Source organism: Rhinocladiella mackenziei (assembly GCF_000835555.1).
Source record: "Rhinocladiella mackenziei CBS 650.93 unplaced genomic scaffold supercont1.6, whole genome shotgun sequence".
NCBI lineage: Eukaryota > Fungi > Ascomycota > Eurotiomycetes > Chaetothyriales > Herpotrichiellaceae > Rhinocladiella > Rhinocladiella mackenziei.
Window position 1 is genome coordinate 1,083,820 of NW_013550599.1, and position 19,858 is coordinate 1,103,677.

General features: G+C 49.8%; 10 protein-coding genes across 10 annotated transcripts; 7 read left to right on the forward strand and 3 right to left on the reverse strand.

Moving 5' to 3' along the window:
* Nucleotides 1–285: 285 nt before the first annotated feature.
* On the forward strand, nucleotides 286–2,980 carry Z518_08193 (uncharacterized protein; the record flags this gene model as incomplete). The annotated part of the gene is made up of 6 exons (XM_013413936.1): nucleotides 286–839; nucleotides 951–1,064; nucleotides 1,126–1,271; nucleotides 1,326–1,522; nucleotides 1,593–1,724; nucleotides 1,787–2,980. The coding sequence occupies 6 exons, from the start codon at nucleotides 286–288 to the stop codon at nucleotides 2,978–2,980; spliced, it is 2,337 nt and encodes a 778-aa protein (XP_013269390.1).
* Nucleotides 2,981–3,630: 650 nt separating this feature from the next.
* Nucleotides 3,631–3,923, forward strand: Z518_08194 (conidiation-specific protein 10; the record flags this gene model as incomplete). Its single annotated transcript, XM_013413937.1, has 2 exons — nucleotides 3,631–3,756; nucleotides 3,825–3,923. 2 exons carry the CDS (start codon nucleotides 3,631–3,633, stop codon nucleotides 3,921–3,923), a joined length of 225 nt encoding a protein of 74 aa, XP_013269391.1.
* Nucleotides 3,924–4,830: 907 nt separating this feature from the next.
* On the reverse strand, nucleotides 4,831–5,224 carry Z518_08195 (uncharacterized protein; the record flags this gene model as incomplete). The annotated part of the gene is given in 2 exon segments (XM_013413938.1): nucleotides 4,831–5,089; nucleotides 5,094–5,224. Coding segments are annotated over 2 exon segments (390 nt in total).
* A 610-nt stretch (nucleotides 5,225–5,834) lies between these two features.
* Nucleotides 5,835–7,619, reverse strand: Z518_08196 (uncharacterized protein; the record flags this gene model as incomplete). The annotated part of the gene is made up of 1 exon (XM_013413939.1): nucleotides 5,835–7,619. The coding sequence occupies one exon, from the start codon at nucleotides 7,617–7,619 to the stop codon at nucleotides 5,835–5,837; it is 1,785 nt and encodes a 594-aa protein (XP_013269393.1).
* Nucleotides 7,620–8,417: 798 nt separating this feature from the next.
* On the reverse strand, nucleotides 8,418–10,144 carry Z518_08197 (uncharacterized protein; the record flags this gene model as incomplete). Its single annotated transcript, XM_013413940.1, has 4 exons — nucleotides 8,418–9,069; nucleotides 9,115–9,357; nucleotides 9,383–9,550; nucleotides 9,600–10,144. The coding sequence occupies 4 exons, from the start codon at nucleotides 10,142–10,144 to the stop codon at nucleotides 8,418–8,420; spliced, it is 1,608 nt and encodes a 535-aa protein (XP_013269394.1).
* Nucleotides 10,145–10,682: 538 nt separating this feature from the next.
* Z518_08198 (uncharacterized protein) lies at nucleotides 10,683–11,173 on the forward strand (the record flags this gene model as incomplete). The annotated part of the gene is made up of 2 exons (XM_013413941.1): nucleotides 10,683–10,851; nucleotides 10,902–11,173. The coding sequence occupies 2 exons, from the start codon at nucleotides 10,683–10,685 to the stop codon at nucleotides 11,171–11,173; spliced, it is 441 nt and encodes a 146-aa protein (XP_013269395.1).
* A 43-nt stretch (nucleotides 11,174–11,216) lies between these two features.
* Nucleotides 11,217–12,074, forward strand: Z518_08199 (uncharacterized protein; the record flags this gene model as incomplete). Its single annotated transcript, XM_013413942.1, has 1 exon — nucleotides 11,217–12,074. The coding sequence occupies one exon, from the start codon at nucleotides 11,217–11,219 to the stop codon at nucleotides 12,072–12,074; it is 858 nt and encodes a 285-aa protein (XP_013269396.1).
* Nucleotides 12,075–13,137: 1,063 nt separating this feature from the next.
* On the forward strand, nucleotides 13,138–13,611 carry Z518_08200 (uncharacterized protein; the record flags this gene model as incomplete). The annotated part of the gene is made up of 2 exons (XM_013413943.1): nucleotides 13,138–13,249; nucleotides 13,310–13,611. 2 exons carry the CDS (start codon nucleotides 13,138–13,140, stop codon nucleotides 13,609–13,611), a joined length of 414 nt encoding a protein of 137 aa, XP_013269397.1.
* Nucleotides 13,612–14,240: 629 nt separating this feature from the next.
* Nucleotides 14,241–15,355, forward strand: Z518_08201 (uncharacterized protein; the record flags this gene model as incomplete). The annotated part of the gene is made up of 3 exons (XM_013413944.1): nucleotides 14,241–14,297; nucleotides 14,362–14,408; nucleotides 14,482–15,355. The coding sequence occupies 3 exons, from the start codon at nucleotides 14,241–14,243 to the stop codon at nucleotides 15,353–15,355; spliced, it is 978 nt and encodes a 325-aa protein (XP_013269398.1).
* Nucleotides 15,356–17,690: 2,335 nt separating this feature from the next.
* Z518_08202 (uncharacterized protein) lies at nucleotides 17,691–19,111 on the forward strand (the record flags this gene model as incomplete). Its single annotated transcript, XM_013413945.1, has 2 exons — nucleotides 17,691–17,772; nucleotides 17,883–19,111. The coding sequence occupies 2 exons, from the start codon at nucleotides 17,691–17,693 to the stop codon at nucleotides 19,109–19,111; spliced, it is 1,311 nt and encodes a 436-aa protein (XP_013269399.1).
* Between the last annotated feature and the right edge of the window lie 747 nt (nucleotides 19,112–19,858).

A 19,858-nucleotide genomic window follows, 5' to 3' on the forward strand; every position in this document is an offset into this window, starting at 1 on the left:
ATGGAATTTCTCTATTAGATAGTACACTTTACAATGGCAGCACAATGCCAGAAGAGACCTAATGCGGTAGGATTAGAGCGTTGTGAAAATGTACGGATAATTTTCCCGACTCTGTGTGGGAAATACAAATCCACCTTCAAGCCTGCCCGATTGTCCCCATTCTCCTCTTGACTTGTCATGAAATTACATCATCTTAATTTTTCTCTTGAGACAATAGAAGCCTCGACCATCGGCATTGTAAGAAAAAGTCATCCAGCTTCAGATCGTTGGGTTTTATACACCACCATGGTTGCTCCATCATACCGTGATCTCTTGAAAAGACTCGCTGCAGTTACCATACCCTCAGCAGCAGGGGTAGCTCTTTATTCTAATTGGCCATCCTCCCATCGAAACGTTCCACCATTCAGGCTGGCCAGTATTTCCGGTGAAGACCAGATTGTGCCTCCTACATTCGGCCCTGGAATTTCTCGTGAGGATCAACTGAGGAGATTGAGGAGTGATGGCAGTCATAAATCCAACGGCGAGAACTCCCCTCGTTTCGCATCAATTCCCATAGATTCGACGACTCCTGTACAGAAGTCTGGAAAGCCGGCTACAAATGATGAGGAATCAGACCCAGAAGATGTGCCGAAACAGAGTGTGAACGAGTTTGATATACTTGTTATTGGTGCTGGAGCTACAGGCTCTGGCATTGCCCTTGACGCAGCTAGCAGAGGATTAATGGTTGCGTTGGTGGATCGAGACGACTTTGCAGGAGCGACCAGCAGTAAGAGCACCAAACTCGTACATGGAGGAGTTCGATATCTCGAGAAGGCAGTTTGGCAGCTTGATTATACCCAGTCAGTATAAGATAAGTACCCGTTTCCCCTTCTCTTGCTTCGGAGATGAGAACAAAGAGAGGGTGGCCAATATACGTGAGTTCAAGCATTTCTAACCAAGATCCTCCATAGGTATAACTTAGTCCAAGAAGCACTGCATGAACGGGCTACATTTCTGCACATCGCACCGCATTTGACAACATGGTTACCCGTCATGCTACCCATTGATCGATGGTGGAAGTTACCGTAAGCAAGGCGTGGTTTCTTGTTTGATATATCGCAATGACTGACTATCAAAAATCTTCAGGTATTATGGGGCCGGCATCAAAATGTACGATGTCCTTGCAGGGTCGCAGAACGCGCCGCGCTCGTATTTCTTGAACAAAGGGAAGGCATTGGAGGCGTTTCCTATGATCCAGCCAGAAAAGCTAGTCGGTGCACTCGTTTACTATGGTCGGGAGCCCTGCACATAATATTCATACACGCCACCGACTAACCAACTTCGAGACGGGTCACATAATGATTCTCGTACCAATATTTCCTTGGGGGTGACCGCCGCAGCATATGGCGCCACAGTAGCAAACTATGTTGAGGTGGCCGATTTGGTGAAAGATGACCACGGAAAATTAATCGGCGCAGGTGCGAGGGATCTCATTGCTCGCAAGAATGGTGAACCATCTGAAAGATTTCTCATCAAAGCAAAAGTACGATGCATGAAGCTTCAAACCCAGGCGTGGAGACCAAGTCATTGGGGCTAACAAACAATAATGACAGGCCATTGTGAATGCGACCGGACCCTTCTCAGATGCAATCCGGAAAATGGACGATAAAAACAGTGAGGATATCGTCTCACCCAGTGCGGGCACTCATGTGATATTGCCCGACTACTATAGTCCTGACCGCATGGTACGGATTTACCACTACTACCTCCTGCGGGTTTGTAATGGATAAGTAGCTGATTCCGGCAGGGACTCATCGATCCAGAGACGCCGGATGGCCGAGTGCTATTCTTTTTGCCCTGGCTGGGTAATACCATCGCCGGAACCACGGAGTCGAGCTGTACCGTATCGCAAAATCCCGACCCCTCGGAAAAAGAAATCCAGTGGATACTCTCCCAAATACAAGAATATCTCTCAGACACGGTCAAGGTACGGAGGGGAGATGTCCTGGCCGCTTGGTCAGGTATTCGACCTCTCGTGAGAGACTTACGTGCCAAAGATACCCAGTCTCTAGCACGAAGTCATTCGATCTTGGTTTCTAATTCAGGCTTGGTCACTTGCGCCGGTGGAAAATGGACCACCTATCGCCAAATGGCGCAGGAAACCGTCGATGAAGTGATTAAGCAGTTCCATCTAACGCCACGAGGCCTACCGAAGAAACCACAGATAAGTGGCTCGCAGGGTATTCAAGATGATGCACACTTGGATGGAACATGTCAGACTCGCAGACTACAGCTTATAGGCTCCCATGGTTTCTCCCAGATGCTCTTCATCTCCCTTATCCAGCATTTCGACATCGAAACTGACGTTGCGAAACACCTCGCCGAGTCATACGGTGATCGGTCGTGGACCGTGGCGGCCCTCTGCTCTCCCACCCAAGAATTGTTTCCAGTTCGTGGCATACGCCTCTCGCGACTTTATCCCTTTGTCGACGGTGAGGTCCGCTACGCCGTCCGCTATGAATCCGCACAAACAGCGATAGACATCCTCGCCCGCCGCACAAGGCTCTCCTTTCTCAACGCACAGGCCGCTCTAGGCGCTCTTCCTTTGGTTATTGACATCATGGCTGAGGAACTGGGCTGGTCTCGGGCGCGAAAAGACCTTGAGTGGGCAGATTGTGTCTCCTTGTTGGGCTCTTTTGGGTTACCGCATAGTAAACTTGGGTCTTCCCGTCAAGATGTGGTCAGGAGTGAGGCTCCGTCCGTACCTCACGAATTCGATCTGTACGCACGCCACGGTAAGAATGTCATAGTCTTTCCCTGGACCACGAAGTGTACTGATGAGTCATCCGGACGATACAGACCAGCCAGCTCCCACGTTGAAAACCGAGATCGAGTCATCAAATGCGATGCTCGGTCGAGACTCACCCAGGCCGAGCGGGGAATGGCCCTGAGTTTTGGAAAGCAGTGTCCCACAAGTTCCCTACTGCTTCATGTTAGTTAATCTCCTTCCTATTGGTGGTGGAATCTGGGATCGGTCATTTACATACCATAATTACTGCGGTGACTGTGATAGATGTGTCTCCAGGGGAGAAGACGCACATCACTGTGCGTCGTAACTGAATATGTGCACTTTGGCCTAGTGCCCGGGTAATCAATCCTTGATGACAACTACTCCTTGGCAAGACGTACCAATCGCGCATGATGATCTCAAGCGTCGGGCAACGAACCCTGACTTTGGTAGGCGGGATTTACTTCCGCCCTCGTCCCCATATATAGACGTCATGTTTCAATGCTGGTACTTCCAATCTGAAGAGGTTGGGTAACTTCCCTTGGCTCCTAAGGAAGATGATAGTACAGTCTGATCATGTCGATCCTCAGATTCATACCTTCATCAGGAAGGATGTCGACCCCATAACGGGGACTGGAATAATGTTCTGCCAGCTCCAGATGTCATACAATGAAATCAGAATGACACAACACCTTGACATTTCCAATTTCGTGTGACGCAAATGGGACGTTGATGTTCAGCCCAAACGAAAGACGTATACATAAATTTGGGCTCTTTCCCTCTCCCCCTCCCCCTCTTCGCAACTTTGCACAACACCTTATTTCAAGCATAACACAAAATACAAGAATACAAGAACAGCGACCATGACGGACAACCCAAATCCAGGAAACTTTGCCAATCGCCCCAAGGAAGAAGTACAGGAGATCGCCTCAAAGGGTGGTCAGGCTAGCCATGAGGGCGGATTCGCCAGTATGGATCCTGCCAAACAGGTAAGAAGTCCGAACACGTTTGCACTGCTAAATAATGAAACATTTTGCTAATGCCACGATCATAATAGAGAGAGATAGCATCTGAAGGGGGCAAGGCTTCTAGTGGGTCTTTCGAGAAAGGAAGCGAGGCTGCAAGAGAGGCTGGTAGAAAAGGGGGCTCGGCATAAAGATTTCCCATACTACAGCCAGAATGCACACGTTGGTCCCGTATAAAATGATGTCTGTCCGCTTAGTCAGAGTTCTGCCGGTCTTTTCTAAGAAGACCGACTGATCTGAGTTGTGTAAACTTCGGGAGATATTGGTTAATTGAACTACATCTTCATCTTCGATACTGGAGGAATCATTTTCGATCCCACCATCAAAGACCATCAAGTACGACTTGCACGAGTCGACAAAACCGTTCCAACCCGTCTTTTGAGCCTTGTCCACACTATCTACATTCAGCAGTGTCCTCGCTTTCGGGGATAAGGAAAGCAAAGACACGTTCAACATATCAGAATTCGTTTTTTCTTACAGATCATGTTTCTCAGCCCACTCTATGTATTTTTCACGTCGTCTTTCTTTTGCCCAATTGACACATGTAAATCGACGACGGATGACAGCTTTGGGTCCATATTCGCTCGGATTAAATAGCATTTCGATCTCTTGTATTGTCTTTTGTCGTCTCCTGGACTTTCCACTCAATTCCATGCTAGCCAGCAATTCTCAGCCAACATCATTCCCAAGTGAATGCGCTGCTGTCCAAAACATTTGGACATTGGCTTTGGCCTCAGATGTTAGAACCACCCATCCTTCCATATACGCATTCAACATGGAGGAACTCTGAACGGCCAGCGCCTGCCATGAGAGTATATCGCATGGAAACTCCATTGAATGCTTCAAATGTCTGCAAACACTGGCGTATGCAGCTAGAGGAATGCAATACTCATGGCCCGCATCCGGAACCGTTCCAAGGACAGAACCAGGCATAGTCACATTCCGCCCAGCTCCTTCATCACGATAATATTGGAAGAGAAGATCTTCCTGCATATAGTAAAAGTTCGGCTCAAGGGGAACTCGAGAGTCTGTCTCATCCTAAAGTTGCTTGCTCAAGCCGAGGTGGACACCATAATATTTCCTGCTAATTCGCAGCATGAAGCGATTTGGCTTGATCTTCGCAATTTTCAACGCGTTGGCGAAATCCCAGACAAGTTTGCCGTTGACTTCACTTAGTTCTTCGGCGTTGGGCTGCAAGCTTGGAGGGGGCTGAATATGAGCAAAGAAGACGTGATTGACATTTTGAATATTGTTTTCTTTCAGAAGTGTTGCAATTTCGTAAGGTGACTGAGAAAGTCTACGATAATATGCTTAGCATTCGCCGGTAGACCTCCTTCAATTTAGGGCAGGTGTCGACTGAGGCAGTATATCTTCGGCCAACGTTCAGGAGACTGAACAAGGATGCGAAGCATATATGAGCCAAAAATGCCATCTGCATCGATAATGATTGCTGTCAAGCCTGTATCCAAAAGCCAGAGAGAGACCGTGGAAGATGTGACGAGAGAAGATAGTTTATGTCGACGTCTATGTTGACATGGTCGCGGCTGCACGGATCGAGGATTCGATATGTACTGTGTTATGAACGTCCCATCCTTACCTTCAAATCGTACCCTTTATATCAAATACAGAGAGACACAACGTAAAACCGAATAGTACACTGTATCTGTCGGATGGTGTACCTATATCAACTTCGGAGCACTGGTGTCCTTTTGAATCCGCAATACAAGCCATGAAACCTTCGCGGAGAGACTGAGACACACCATCTTTGATTTCTGGCCATGCAGAATATTCAACGCTTGACGTGTTTTCCTAAAGGGTAATGTCGGATTTCAATGTGCCCCACAACCAGATTCGAGTGCTTCGAAACGATCGTTTTAGATATCATCGTGTGTACGATGCTGCAATTCACATGACTCGTTTGAAGAGAGAGCTTTCTATAGTTTTGATATTATTCATCCAGTCAAAATTATGCAGCACACGCATGCGTGTGTGTGCATACTGTGAATAGCTGATTAATATCATTGGTCTGCATACTCTTTGCATCATGCGGTCGAGCTCCGGGTCAACACCAGCTTCGCGATGGCTTGGCCTCCGGAAACATCAGATCTCCCTATCTGTTGTTGCGCGGAATCGCCATGAACACTCCGTATCGGGGTTGACTCCATCTGCATACCGAACCCTTCAACCCGCGGGTCCAGCAAATGCTTCTTGAATGGGTGATCTTGGCCACCTGCTGCCTCAATCGCTGCTTCTAGCCTTTCTCTCCACTGTCTCGCATCCTCATCGCGTTTGGACGACCTATAACACCTGATAAGATACGACATCGCCAGAAAAGCGTCTGGATGATTTGGTCTGCCGGTGCTTTTGTGTCCATCAAGCACCTCGTTCAGCATCTTCTCGGCTTGGTCGAACTTCTTGGCGCTGGTCAATGTGTGCGCCAGATATAACTTGCCAAACAAGGTGCCAATATGTGTGGGTCCCAGGTTGATCGTCGCGATTTTGATTCCTTTGGTCATCATGTATTCTGCTTCTATGACCTTGCCTTGGGCAGCTTTTACGCGAGCGAGATTACACGTGGCCCAGAGCGTGTAGGTATGTTCTGGGCCTAGCCTCAGCTTTCGAGTGTCCATGACATGCACTTCGAGGTCATGCGCGAGCCCAAGGTCGCTTCCGGGGCCATTAGCGTACATGAAGCGGTCTAGGTAGGTCATAGCTAAGTTGTCCATCGCAACAAGCGTCTCTAGATGCGAAGCCCCGTAGACACCTTTCAGGCCGTGAACGGCCTTCGTGTGTAGCTCGATAGCTTCGTCGTAGCGACATTGCTTGGTAAGAACACGCCCGAGATTGCCTTGAGCGATTAGCGTATCTGGGTGACCGCTTCCCTGACGTCGTTCGAGGCCAGCGGTGGCCTCTTCGTGGAGGAGCAGCGCAATCGAGAACTTGCCCTGGAGCCAATGGCTGACACCGAGCGCATCCATGACCTTCAGAGTCTTCGCGTCGTCATGGCCCCTGGTTTGTCGACAGAGCTCCAGGACTTTTGCTTGAAGCGCTGCTGCCTCATCGCCTTGGCCAAGCTGCCAAAGCGTGCCTGAGAGAAGCAGAGTTACATCAATGCTGGAGTTGTGTTTTTGGCCAAGGTATTGTAGAACGAACGATCTGACTGTTTCTTGCAATGTTTTGGTTTCTAGCCAACGGCCGGCCTGTGTGTAGACGAGACTGAATTTCACAAGCTGCAAAGCTGTATCTCGGTCAAGATATGCTTGTAGGGACGGAACAGGTCTCTTGTACCAGGCTCGCGATGCCCGATTTAGTTCCAGCGATTTCTCAATGGAGATTTTGAATTTTTGCACTTGATCAACATGAGGACAGATCTCGGCCTTGAGATTCTCGGCAGATTCATCAGTGCCCAGAGGTGGAAGCAAGACACATTGGGCCAGCAAGGTCGCCGCTGCATGGCAGTAGATTGCTTGCTCGCCCGTACTCATCCCAGGCCTTTCACGTACCCATGTATGCACGAGCGGGTGCATTGAATAGCACCTCGTGTCTCGACTGTGGAACACGAGAGACAATGTCGTCAGTTGAGTCAAAGCAGCCCGAAGGCGGTGCTCATCGAGCCCCTTTGCGTCCTTGGACGACCGCAATACGGGGGGGATTGCGGATTTGGTGCCGATCCGGGTTAGGAAACCGTGTATGAGGACTGGCATGGTTCTGAGTTGCTCAACCCAGTCTCGGCGCCAACCTTTGGCTCTCCGGAGTTTCTCTTCTCTCTGCGTTCTCTCGTGGTGGTCTCGCTCGAGCCTGGCATTGGCTGCCCCCTTGAAAATCATTGTCTCAGAGATGCCGTCACGATAGAGGAAGGCAAACGTGGGGGGTATTATTCTGTACACCAACTTTTGTTATTCTGTACACCGGAAAACCTGCTTATTCTGTACACCATGCCTCAACTCTCCTTATTCTGTACACCACCACCTCTCTCTCGCCTTATTCTGTACACTTAACGCTCTCATCCTGTTATTCTGTACACCGCGCTAACAGAGCTTGTTGCCGTTGGCCCGGCGATGGCGAGAAAACACTAGTAAGTGGCGTAGCTGTGGAGGGGTGACGCGTTAAACTCTCCCCGTTATAGGTGGTTGCGAAGCAATAAACACATTTGATTCCCTTTTCCTTGGTAGATAAGTACCGTGCATTTTGAGCTTCTCTGTATACTTTGTAAATTATTGTGGCCTACACAGCCGGATTTGTGTAGAGATCCCCTGCACGGTCGATACCTCGTGCTGACTAAGGTAACAAACCAGCGCCCATAGGCTTGGGAGGACCGCTCATAAGCCGGAGGGGGAAACCGCCCATGAACCGGGGGGAAACCGCCCATAAGCCGGGGGGCAACTGCCCCGCTTATGGGCGGTTCCCACCCAAGCCTATGGGCGCTGGTTTGTTACCTTAGTCAGCACGAGGTATCGACCGTGCAGAGGATACCATCGTTAACCATCATTTCTGCATTCTATATAGGCAGACTTAGGTGTTGTGACATCACGTATCTTCGAACTGCGCAGATAACCGGAAAAATAAAAATCCGGACCAATCAAAAGCGGTGTACAGAATAACAAAATGTGGTGTACAGAATAACATTACCCGGCAAACGTCTTGAGCAAGTCCAGGGCATCACGTGATTGCGCAGTTTTCTTCGCCTCGAGGCCTGCGTACATGATCTCATAGGAGGCATATGCTTTGAGGTGTTCGTCCTCGTCCATCGCGATGGATTTCCGCGATCTGCGCACACGTTGCCAGCTGCCCTCGTAATAGGTCAGATAGTTGCTAAGCGTCGCAAGCTGTTTCATGATTGCGTAGCCGGCATGCCGTAGTGGAAGTGGTAGAAAGCCCAGCGACTTTGCAATTGGAGAGGCAAGCTTCTGGGTTGTTACGGTCCACGGTCTTGGTTCTTCCGCGGTCGTCAGTAAGAGTGAATTGGCGTCTTCTTCAATTAGCTCCTTGAACTGGAAGTACCGGCATCCCACTGTACCCAATGTGCGATGCACAGGATTGCGGGTTGTAACAAGAATCATCCCAGAAGCTCCTTCAGGAATGTAATCTTCGAGTTCCTCTAGGTCTGCGTCATGGTCCGCACCATCAATTATGAGCAGCCATGGCCGCTCTGAGGAGGCGAGCCAAGCTTTAGCTGCGCGTTCGTTCGGGTCTCTCTTTCCCTCCTTCGCGATGGCGGAATAGGTTTGTCTCACTCGGTCAGGCGAGCTCGCGTCAATCCAGAACACGGCCCATAGCCTGCCAGGGGTCAGTAGTTGGAATCAGCCAAAACGATGATCAGACCTGTTCTGATTTTCTTGGGCGAACTTGCAGCAGAATTCCGTTTTCCCGGAGCCACCTAAACCATATATACAAAAGCGCTTTTGCGAGCCTCGACCTGTACCTGAGGTGGCCCCAAAGAAAAAGGATCGGAGATCATCCAGGGCCTCTCTCCGCCCGGTATATATGCTGGTGACGGCTCGGGGCAGTGAAAAGTGTTCATTCAAAGTCGCTAGCGGCCTAATATTTTCCGCTGCCTCAACGGTCCTGGAGATCTAGTCATCTTAGTGACAGCACGTCGAGATGAGAATCTTGACTTGCCGTGTTGGCTTGGGAATCCCAAAAGTCCTTCCGCATTTGTTGAATTTGTTGGTCGAGGTAATCCAGACCTGCGACGATTTCGTTCGAAAAGTCGCCAATGGACGAGCTTGTTCTTCGTTGCGCTTGACAAGTCGTGGCACTATCAATCTGTAAGAGAAGCAGAGTACTAACGGCATGGTCGGCCTTACAGATTGATGGCATTCAACATCAAGTCCGCAGATTTCAAGGCTTGGTCGAGCCGTGTTTCAATTTTCAGAAATTCACGTTCTTTGCCCTTCTTACGAATGAAGAGCTTCAGTCGGGCCATTTTCAATGAGGTTTGTTGCGTAAGGCTGCTCGTAGGACTATCAAGCTCTTTGTGGTGATCTTCGAGACCATGAGGCCGGATCTCTGTGCTTCCATCGGGCCGTCCCAACAGCCGGCAAATCAAGTTGTTGAGCTCCGAAACGATTGATAGGCAATCGCTAAGATACTCCCCAGTGTATTGCCACAGACCATTTATCGTCGTCTGGTCTTTGTCCGCAGGCCTTGGTTGCGAGTCCCACTCTGCTTCGAATGTTGCCTTTATCGTGCCCGCCACTTTTTGGATTGTCGTCACCCTGTGCAATAAGTGCTGGATATCATCTTCGATACTCTTGAAACCCCGCACCACATCGTTAAGATACCGCGCCAGGTTAATGCAGGCGTCTATTGTCCCCAAAGCTCCCGTGACAATTGAGAACGGGTCTGCCATTCCGGAGTCCACAAAGAGGAAAGAAACCACAAAGTGCGGGCCGTTGCGTTCAAAAGCTTATGCCTTCAAAACTTAAGCGAGGTGCAAGAAAGCTTGAATCTCGACATGAGGGTTGTCGGCTCAAATATGCCGGGCGTTACAATAGCAGGCCCCTTACGCCACGGGGAAGCGGCTGCCGTGGAGCCGCTGGCAGCCTGATAAGTGTGGGTTGGCTTTCAGATCTGCTCTCATCCGTCTTCAGTGCTTTCTTTCCTAATCATTGTTTTCTCCATTAATTACCGCCTCCCAGATGACCACAATTCACGGCTTGCTCGAAACGATCAGCCGAGTCGGCCTTTTTCAAGGCTTTATATTATTGTCATGCCTGTTGTTAGTGTTCGGATGCCTTCAGGCTGCATTAAGATACAGGGTTGGTCTAAGAACCGCTGGGACAAGAGAGCAGGCTTATTGTTGACAGAAAGAGACTAAATTTGGCGTCGACAATGGCTGCCTTCCAGTTGAGGTCAAGGCACCATACTACTTGCCTTTGTCCCTTGACATGGTGTATCGCGGTTTCAAGGCGAACTCAGAACAGCGATTGCTGTCCCTGTTCTCCGAATTCTACGACAACCTCGGACCGAACATTGAGCAGACCCTGCTTGGAGCAACCGGGTTCGTTACCATGGATCCTGTCAACGTAGAAGCGATTTTATCTTCACGGTTCAACGGTACGGCCCTTCTCCTTCCAGTGATCTGGCGTGCTTACGTGGCCGTGAAGATATTGGATTTGGGCCCCGGCGTAACTCATTCTGGGCTTTCTTGGGCGATGGGATCTTTACCCGAGATGGAGTTCCCTGGAAGCATTCCCGCGAGCTTTTGCGACGACAGTTCGTCCGGATGCAGTACCAGAGTCTCGAGGCGTTCAACGAGCACGTTGACAATCTCGTCGAAGCCATAAGGCGAGCCCCGGATATCATCGACCTGCAGCCGATTTTCTTCAGGTATACTCTGGACACTAAGACCGCTCTGATCTTCAACCAAGGGACGTGACTTGTTCTCCGAGGGCTTCGGCTATGCAGCGAATGTGACAGCAATGCGTGCTCGTCTGGGTGATTTCTACTGGCTTCACACGCCGAGACAATTTGTCAAGGCATGTAAAGACGTCAAGATGTACGCTGACGGCTACATTGCTCAAGCATTGTCCGATTCTAAAACAGGCCCAAACCAGACTCGGCCAGATACGCAACAGAACTTAGCGTTCATCATGGATCTTTTCGATGAATTGAAAGATCCCGAGAAGGTTCGAGATCAGCTAATCAATGTGCTTCTAGCAGGTCGCGATACTACCGCATGCCTGATGACGTGGGCTGTCCGGCTGCTGGTCCGTCACCCACACGCTCTCAAGCGTTTACAAGCAGAGATTGCCGAGGTCGTGGGAGATCAAGTTTACATGAGCCGTGCACATATCAGAAAGATGACATATCTGCAACACGTGCTCGACGAGACGCTCAGGTTATACCCTTCGGTCCCCATTAACCTTCGCTTCGCTAAGAAGGCGACTGTCATGCCCCGAGGTGGAGGTCCGGATGGCAACGCTCCTGTCCACATCAGGAAGGGCATGTCCCTTACATACTCGCCCTACCACATGCACCGTCGAAAAGACCTGTGGGGCAATGACGCACTCGAATTCAAACCGGAGCGCTGGGCTGATCCTGGGCTTACAGAGGCCAAGTGGATAAAATGGGGTTATCTGCCCTTTAACGGTGGTCCGAGAGTGTGCCTTGGGAAGGACATGGCACTAATGGAGGCCTCATACGGACTGGCTCGGGTCATTCAAGCGTTCCCGAACCTGGCCTTACCCCCAGGTACCAAGATGGAACCACCAGGAACTGAGAAGCAGGCCCTGACGCTGGTGCTTGCTAGCGGCGATGGATGCAAGGTAATCAAATAGGGCCCCCAAGTACGTTCTAGAGGAAAGGGATATTCTATACTCCTAGCTTGCCAAACTCTACGGTCTCGTGCCATCCAATTTAGTATCATGATCATTTCATCAAAGATAGGGTTCTGCACAGCTCTTGATGGATTCATGTTATATGGAACCGGCCCATCCGTCCAGCCAACGAAAAGAAAGCCGTCATACAATGCGCAGCTCTTATGAGTCTCTCCTGATTGGCCCTGATTTCCTCCTCCAACTATCAAGGCATGAGACACGCACACGGCCAGCAGGCAAAAAGTAATGCAGTCTTAACGAGGGGAGCTGGCTAAGCCTGAGCATACCTCTGACTCCCAATTTCAGAATGCGTGGCATTGTCACTTTGCTACAATTCTCGATGCTTGGCCGATTACGTGGTCTGGGCCAATATCAGATCTTTTGTAGGCAACCTCACAACATGGCAGCTGGTGGTGTCTTTCAGCCGACCGGACATCAAAATCAAGAGAGTCCTCGATCTTGGGTCTGGCACAGAAAACTGGGTAGAAAGCCTTCGCATTCAAATTTCGGTCGAATTGGCTAGGATTCTAACGTGTTGAAGGGCCAAGGAAGTTCGAAATCAGGTGGAAATTCGGAAGGATAATTTCGTACGAGAGCCTTGCCGCTGATCGTGAGTGCAGCGAGATCGTCAACCCGCCAAGCTGACATGTTTCGGGGCAGTGCCGTCTCCGACTCCATGTCCGACACATCCGCATTTCGTCCGTTCTTGGGTTACCAGAGAACCGTCCAGGTTTTTCTTCTTTCAAGCACCAAGCATAAGCCAAAGTCTATTTTCAGGAACAACTGGTGAGGACCTTTTTCTTGGTATGAACAAAACATCGTAAGCCAACTGACAAATATTCACGCCGGGCATGATTTCATCAAGGCTTGGCCATAACTGAATATTGAAATTGAGTGTCACCGTACTGAAGATGGTCAAGTATAAAGTGTAGGAGGGCCTGGTCAGGTTCTTTTCTATTGCTACCTCGATCTTGTTAGCAGGAGCTTCACATTTCCCAAACGACTACCTTTCGCATTCCAAACCATGTCTCATCTCCAGTACTTCGACTACGAAGGGTTTGGACAACGAGTTAGAAAGGACACCCACTATAGCCAGGCAGTCCGAATTGGCAACAAACTTGAAATCTCTGGTCAAGGTATCTGAAAACTCGAACTCCTGGATTCAACATCTGGGGAATTAACATTTGGATAAACAGGCGGATGGGATCGCATTACCGAACAAATCCCTAGCGATCTAGGCAAGCAGATTGATCAAGCATTTGCCAACGTCGAGCATACCTTGCGACAAGCTGGCGGGAAGGGTTGGGAGCAGGTGTACAAAGTCCGCGCCTTCTGCGTGGATATGCCCATCGAAGAGGAAATGGCTGGGCATGTCATTCGCAATCTTCGGCAATATTGTCCGAATCATCAACCACTTTTGACTGCTGTCGGTGTTCCGGCTCTGGCATTTCCGGCCATGCGCATTGAGATTGAAGTTGAAGCACACCTGGGTTTTTGAAAGGGTTGATTTGCGGATATCGAGCGTCTAGGGAAACTGCCGAGATGAACAAGCTGAATGCACTGGGGAACATGCAGAGGATTTCCCGCCATCCTCTCCGAAGGCCTTGATAGCAATATACTTATGTTAAGAGATCAGCACAATTTTGAAAACGGTTTTCAGCCCAAAGACATATCGTGCTTCGTTTACAACAAATTCGAAAATGCGAAACATGGAGTCCACACGATGCGAAGGAACGACGCGGCCATGCCCGGTAAGTTAGATTACAGCACGGTTACCTGATCCCCCCTTTCTTTACTTCGTACACTAAACTCAATCCATTTACATGTGGACCCGTTAGTCGTGGGGCTAACGGCTTAACCCCAGGCATTCGGGCTATATTCAAAGCAACACAACATAGCTTTAGTACCGCATAAAAGGGCCCGAATGAACTGGCCAAGAAATTTGCAGAATACAGATTCTTTCTCAAACATCAATCCCCAGACCCTCTGAGGAGAGAAACCAGAATGCCTGAAGGTTCCCGAAAATATCACACCAAGACGCGAAACGGGTGTGGGAATTGTAAAAGGAGGCGCGTAAGAGTATGTCATTTCGCCATTTCATCTTCCAAGACCAGTAGCCACCGTTATATGGAAGGTATGGCGTGCATTCTCGACCATGAGCTGACTTGCGTATACGAACCACTAGTGCGATCTCCAGGCACCGATATGCCATCACTGTAAAAGACGTGGCGAACAGTGTGACTTTCAGCACCTAGACGATCCGCAAGGATTCGTTGAGATCTCGCAACGACCTCGGTGAGTTCGGATTTCTAAGCCACAAGATCTTACTCTGAGGTGGTGACGAGAGCTAAATAAACTGGGTTTTCAGGCATGAAGCGACAGATCCCTCTCTCGAACCTATCTCATCCAATGACAGTCTTTCGCTCCTGCAAGAACCTGCTTTTGGGTTTCAACACGGGGAATTGATGCGACACTTCGTCCGCTCCACCTCCACCACGCTGGCTTTCTTCGTTGACACCAAATGGTCATGGGACGAAGAAGTACCCTTGCAAGCAGATACTAATTTGTTCCTGCTCCATGGGGTATTGGCCGTTTCAGCCTTACATATTTGTTCCCTACAACCTGCAAATCCGGGCGAATACCATGTGATGGCATGTAAGCATTACAGTCGAGCCACGGGTCTTTTCCAATCGGCTGTGAGAAACATCAACAAAGATAACAGCACGGCGATCCTCGCGTTCTCTCTCTTGGTAGCGATCTTCCAACTCAATGTATCTCGCACTTACAACACACCGGCCTCCAGCGAGGTATTTGACCCGTTCAACGCTGTCTTTGCTCTACGAGGAGCTTGGTCTTTGATGGGCATGCTACACCCATTTCTTATGCAGGCCCGAGTTGGCAATCTTCTAAGACAACAGCGCCTCAATTTCATCGATGTGCCGCTGGATGAGAAACACGCCCATACACTGGATGGGCTTGCAGTTTTGAATCGGTCATCGAACAGTCCCATCCCCACCAAAATGGCCTGTGGCCAGGCCATTGGCATACTGCGAAAATGGTACAGCATCGTAGCTGGACGACCAGCCACTTGGTTCCACGTGGTATTCTGGCCCTCGGCAGTACCAGACGAATACGTCACCTTGCTGCAGCAGAAGAGCCCATTTAGCATTAATCACATTCATACACTGGTGCATTGGGATGCATCACAGTACGCCGAGATGGTTTCTAGATGGATGGGGTAAACGTGCTGCTCAGTCTGTTGCCGAGTTGTTGGATCCCGAATGGAAAGACGCGATCGCATTGCGATTGAAAGATCTTGACTCTTGAAGGAGAAAAGGGAGAAGGGCCACTTCACAGCTGAAGGGTGAGGGCGATATAGGAATGAAGTCGTCATGCCCGGTGGAGCTGATGAAGACCCAGAGATCCTTTCCTTTCACTGCCGTTCCGGTTCTTAGTGGACCTTCCCTCCCTCCCCTTTTGGGTTTAGTCTACGAGGCTCAACCTCCCTGAATATGTCTGTTGTTAGTATTAGTTTTCTGGCGGAAGAGAATCGACAGGATTAATCTCCGATCCCATGAAAAGGCTTTTCCCGTGCTGTCGCTTTCCCCCCGGGCTCGTTACGATGTACAGGGCTATGATTTGCCTGTCGTCTCAACTTAGCGGGGGCTGAGGATCTGTCGCCTGGATCAATCAACCTGAGGGCACATCTTCCGTGGAGCCTGTCTATATGATCACCAATCTCGCTCTGGGAATGGTGTTGCCTCCTTCAGTCGGTGTCTCTCATATCATTTCTCTCTTTCGCCATTCTTTCAATATTTCCCTTTCTGTTCGTCAACAATGCACTCTCCTATTCTCTCAATCTTTGCAGCTTGGTCTGCTTGCGTCTTCGGACATATTCTTTCCTCCGAGCCCGCCGTCCATCATATTGCCTCCCTAGACAGTTTCCAGGTCGAGAACCTAGCGGTGCGAATGAGCGGCCAAGTTCTCGCTCTCACCGCATTCTCATCCACTTCTGTATACTCGTTTGACCTCGCGGAATTATTCGAAAACCGGTTTCCTGTCGCCCAGTTCCCTGATGTCTCCGTTCCTATGGCGCTTCCGGGCTGAAACCAGACGTCTTCTATGTCGATACGGGCACTTTTTCATCCGGACACGAAACCCGTTCCGGGATTCTCCCGTGTTTAGGAAGTAGACATGAGAGATTTCTTGAAGTTTCCGAATGGAACCATCGCGACGTCCGACAAGATGTCATAAAGTGGCACAGCTCGACGATGCGATTGGTCGGGCTCGTGTGGAAAGAGAGAACACACAGGTACTTACAGCAGATTCGTTCGCGGGTTTGATTTAGAAGGCTGGCATCGCCAAGAGAGTCAACAAGGCCATTGAGGACTCGACAATAAAAACAAGTTCGACTTCAGTGGGGATCGGCGGGTCCAAACCCCGTGGAGGATACCTCCATTACACAAACTTTGACCAAATTCATTTTACCGAACTCCCATCTTTCAGAACGGTGCTAAGTCAGGCCGAGCCAACGTGATCGCCAATGTCACCAAAGGCAACGATCTGATTCTCGACCAGTAAGGATGTGCATACGTCTGCCAGCAAGTCAACGTTCTCAGCCCTGTTGAGCTCGACGGGATCCCCCTCTCATTGAAGTCACCCTGAACAGCAATTCCAGCGACCTTCTTAGGCCGACTGCCGCGGTTTGAAGACGAATGGCTTCGGACAGGACCAGTTTGTATGTTACGACAAATGGTGGACAGGTGGTAACTACGGGAGAAATGGGTGTGCAGGGCCTCTCTCTCGTGTCGACGTAGGAGATGCTTCGCAGCTAGGACTGAAGCTTTAGCTTAATTTTGACAATACGACGTACCTAGAAGGCATGATATAGCGGCGAATCCGTCCAACAAATAAATCCTTGTATGCTCCACTGATGGGTTTTGTGGCTCCAAGAATTGTGCTGTTTCGGGGTCTTCCACCTTCAGATATTGAATGAAGGGCTCTTCAGCCCCCCAGCGAATCGCATAATGTAACACAAATTGCCGCCGATCCACAGCGAACTGCCCATGCTAGATGATTAAATCCGGGGCACCTATCCCAGTGACTTTGTCAGCCACTCCGGTGCTGTTTAAATGAGTGAATTTTGCGATGATTGATGACATATGTAGTAGAAAGAAGCACTGCTTAGGGTGTGATTAAGTGCTAAATAGACAGAACGTTAAAGCGATCCATAATGCGAAAACTCTCCAGGGATAGAACCGTAACACCCTCTCTCAAAAGCTTCAACTTGACTTGATGGAGATTGACGAATGCCTGGCCAGAACATAAGCATAGAGGGGCGGGGAAATTCGTTGACCCGACCAGGCTACGAGGCTGAATTTAGAAATTTATCTGTCTGACAAGGATTTCCTCTGTTCCAAAGCGAGGCCAAGGGAGTCAGAAAATGTCATATTTTTACCTGCAACCAACTTTCCTTCCGAATTTCTGCATCCTTTAATGATATTGCCCACAGCCACCGATTGACCGCGTCCATATCGCACAGACACTAACCCAGGATCGAGAAGGTACTCTTTCATAATGACGTCGCTCTTCACAGCTCGGCGCAAACCCAAGCGCATTGCACGCAACGAGCCCGAACGTGAAGATGAAGCCGAAGATGGTACGTTCATTCCCCTCTACAATATCTGCACCACGGACTTGCAAGCAATTCGCTCTGACTCGATCTTGCTCTTCTAGTGTGAGGAACCCCCCACTGATAAAGAGATGTAGACTCCGGGCCTGTCGTGAGACGGCCGACAACCAATGCCCCGAAAACGAAGTCGAAGTTACGAGTTTCATTCAACCCAGACCAGGACGATGTGTCCGGTGGGGCGGCAAGAACGGGGTTAAAAGAAGGGACAAGCGCGTCGGTAAAATCGTCCAAAACAAGCCTATCGAGCGCAGCACAGAATATCATCAGTCGGACATCTACGAGAGATCGGGAAGAAATCGAAGGTCAAGATCATGACAGACCGAAATACAATAAAGCATATCTTGAGGAACTGAGGAACTCCACGCCGTCCACGCCGCGCGATCTCTCGTCTCGTGAAAGCCCGTCACGGAATCTCATCAACCTAGGCTCAAATACCGCGCTCGACATCGAAAGCAAATTCGACAAGGCCGCCATCTCAGGAACCTCGTCTTCACGAATACCCACGGCTGCTGAGATTCGCGAAAAGAAAGACCGGCGTGCACGTCTCGCCAAAGAGCAAGCCGCAAACTCTTCAGATGCAGGTGCCGACTTCCTCCCGTTAGAAGACTACGATTCAGACGGAGAATTCAAGCCACGCCGCATGCAAGTCGGCTCATATATCCCGTCCGCACGAGAAAAGGACACCAGACTGATACCAGACGACGAAGACATGGCAGAAGGCTTTGACGAATTCGTCGAGGATTCAGGCCGAGTGACGCTCTCGCGCAAAGGGCAGCGAGAACAGACGTTGAAGGAGCGCGAAGCCATCCGGACAATGATCGAAGAGGCGGAAGGATACACGGATTCGTCAGGAGATAATTCGGCCTCAGAGTCCGACTACGAGCGACACCAACACTACGAATCGACACAGACGCATCACGGCATGGACGGGTTGGCCTCGCACGCTGTGCATACGCGACAAGCAAACCGTCCCCGCCAACCACGGGAGACAACACCGATCCCTAAACTCAACGTGGGTCTTACGCGGCTCCGTGATATGGTGTCGCAGCTGGAATTCGAACGGACCCAGCTCAAGAAGCGTCGCGCCGACATCGAGCGTGAGAGGCGCGATATTAGGGAGAACCAGGCTCATATTCAATCGGGTCTGGAGGAGGCCGGTAGGGAACTAGAACGTGTCACTAAGGAGCATTGGGGAAATGGTGCACCTGGCACAGATACTACTACCGCCGCTGGGGGAATATCTGATACAAATGGTCATATGAGAGGATTAGAGTCATTTGGTAATACCCCCGAAAATTCAGTTTAAAGCACTTTACGCAACCATCATGAACACAACCAGGATTCCGTTCACATGGACTACATCCTCAAACTTTGTTCCTTCCCAAGTGGGTTGGTTTTCCATTTTATTTCATTTCAGCTACATTCATTCTCACCTCTCTTCCATTCTGCTCCGCTCTGCTTTTCTCTTGGATTTTTTTTTTTTTTTTGCTTTTTGGTCTTCTCGCTCGCTTTGATCGTGATCCTAACCGAATGATCACTATGCTTGCACATGCACATGCTGCACTTCCACTCCCATGTCCAGGTGGCAGCCAGAGAGGAATACCCTGCTTGAATGGTTCTCAATGGGGGTTCCATCTCGATGGTCTCTAAAAATGTTTGCGTTGCTGGTCTCCAAACTCCCGTCCCACCATGCCATCTAAAGCCCATGTCGAACAATGTAAGAGCCGATTGCAAAATCCAAGAAAAGCATTTGGTCGATGGTTGCATTATTGCCACCGTAGAAGCAAAGGGATCGTGGTATTTGTGCAGGATCCCCCCAGTCTCCCCCACCATCATTTTCACTGTCCATGTCCATGTCCATTAATCATTTCCGACCCTCAATTCAATCCACAGTCATAATGAGACCTCTTGATCACCGTTGTCGAAGATCTCTTCTGAGATCCGTTCAAATTACCAATCGCCCGCCCATCGTAAACCCTCGAAATCAGGCAGCATTAGAATAGTGCAACCCAGTTGCCGACATGTCGCGAGCGCGCGCGGATCATGGTTGACT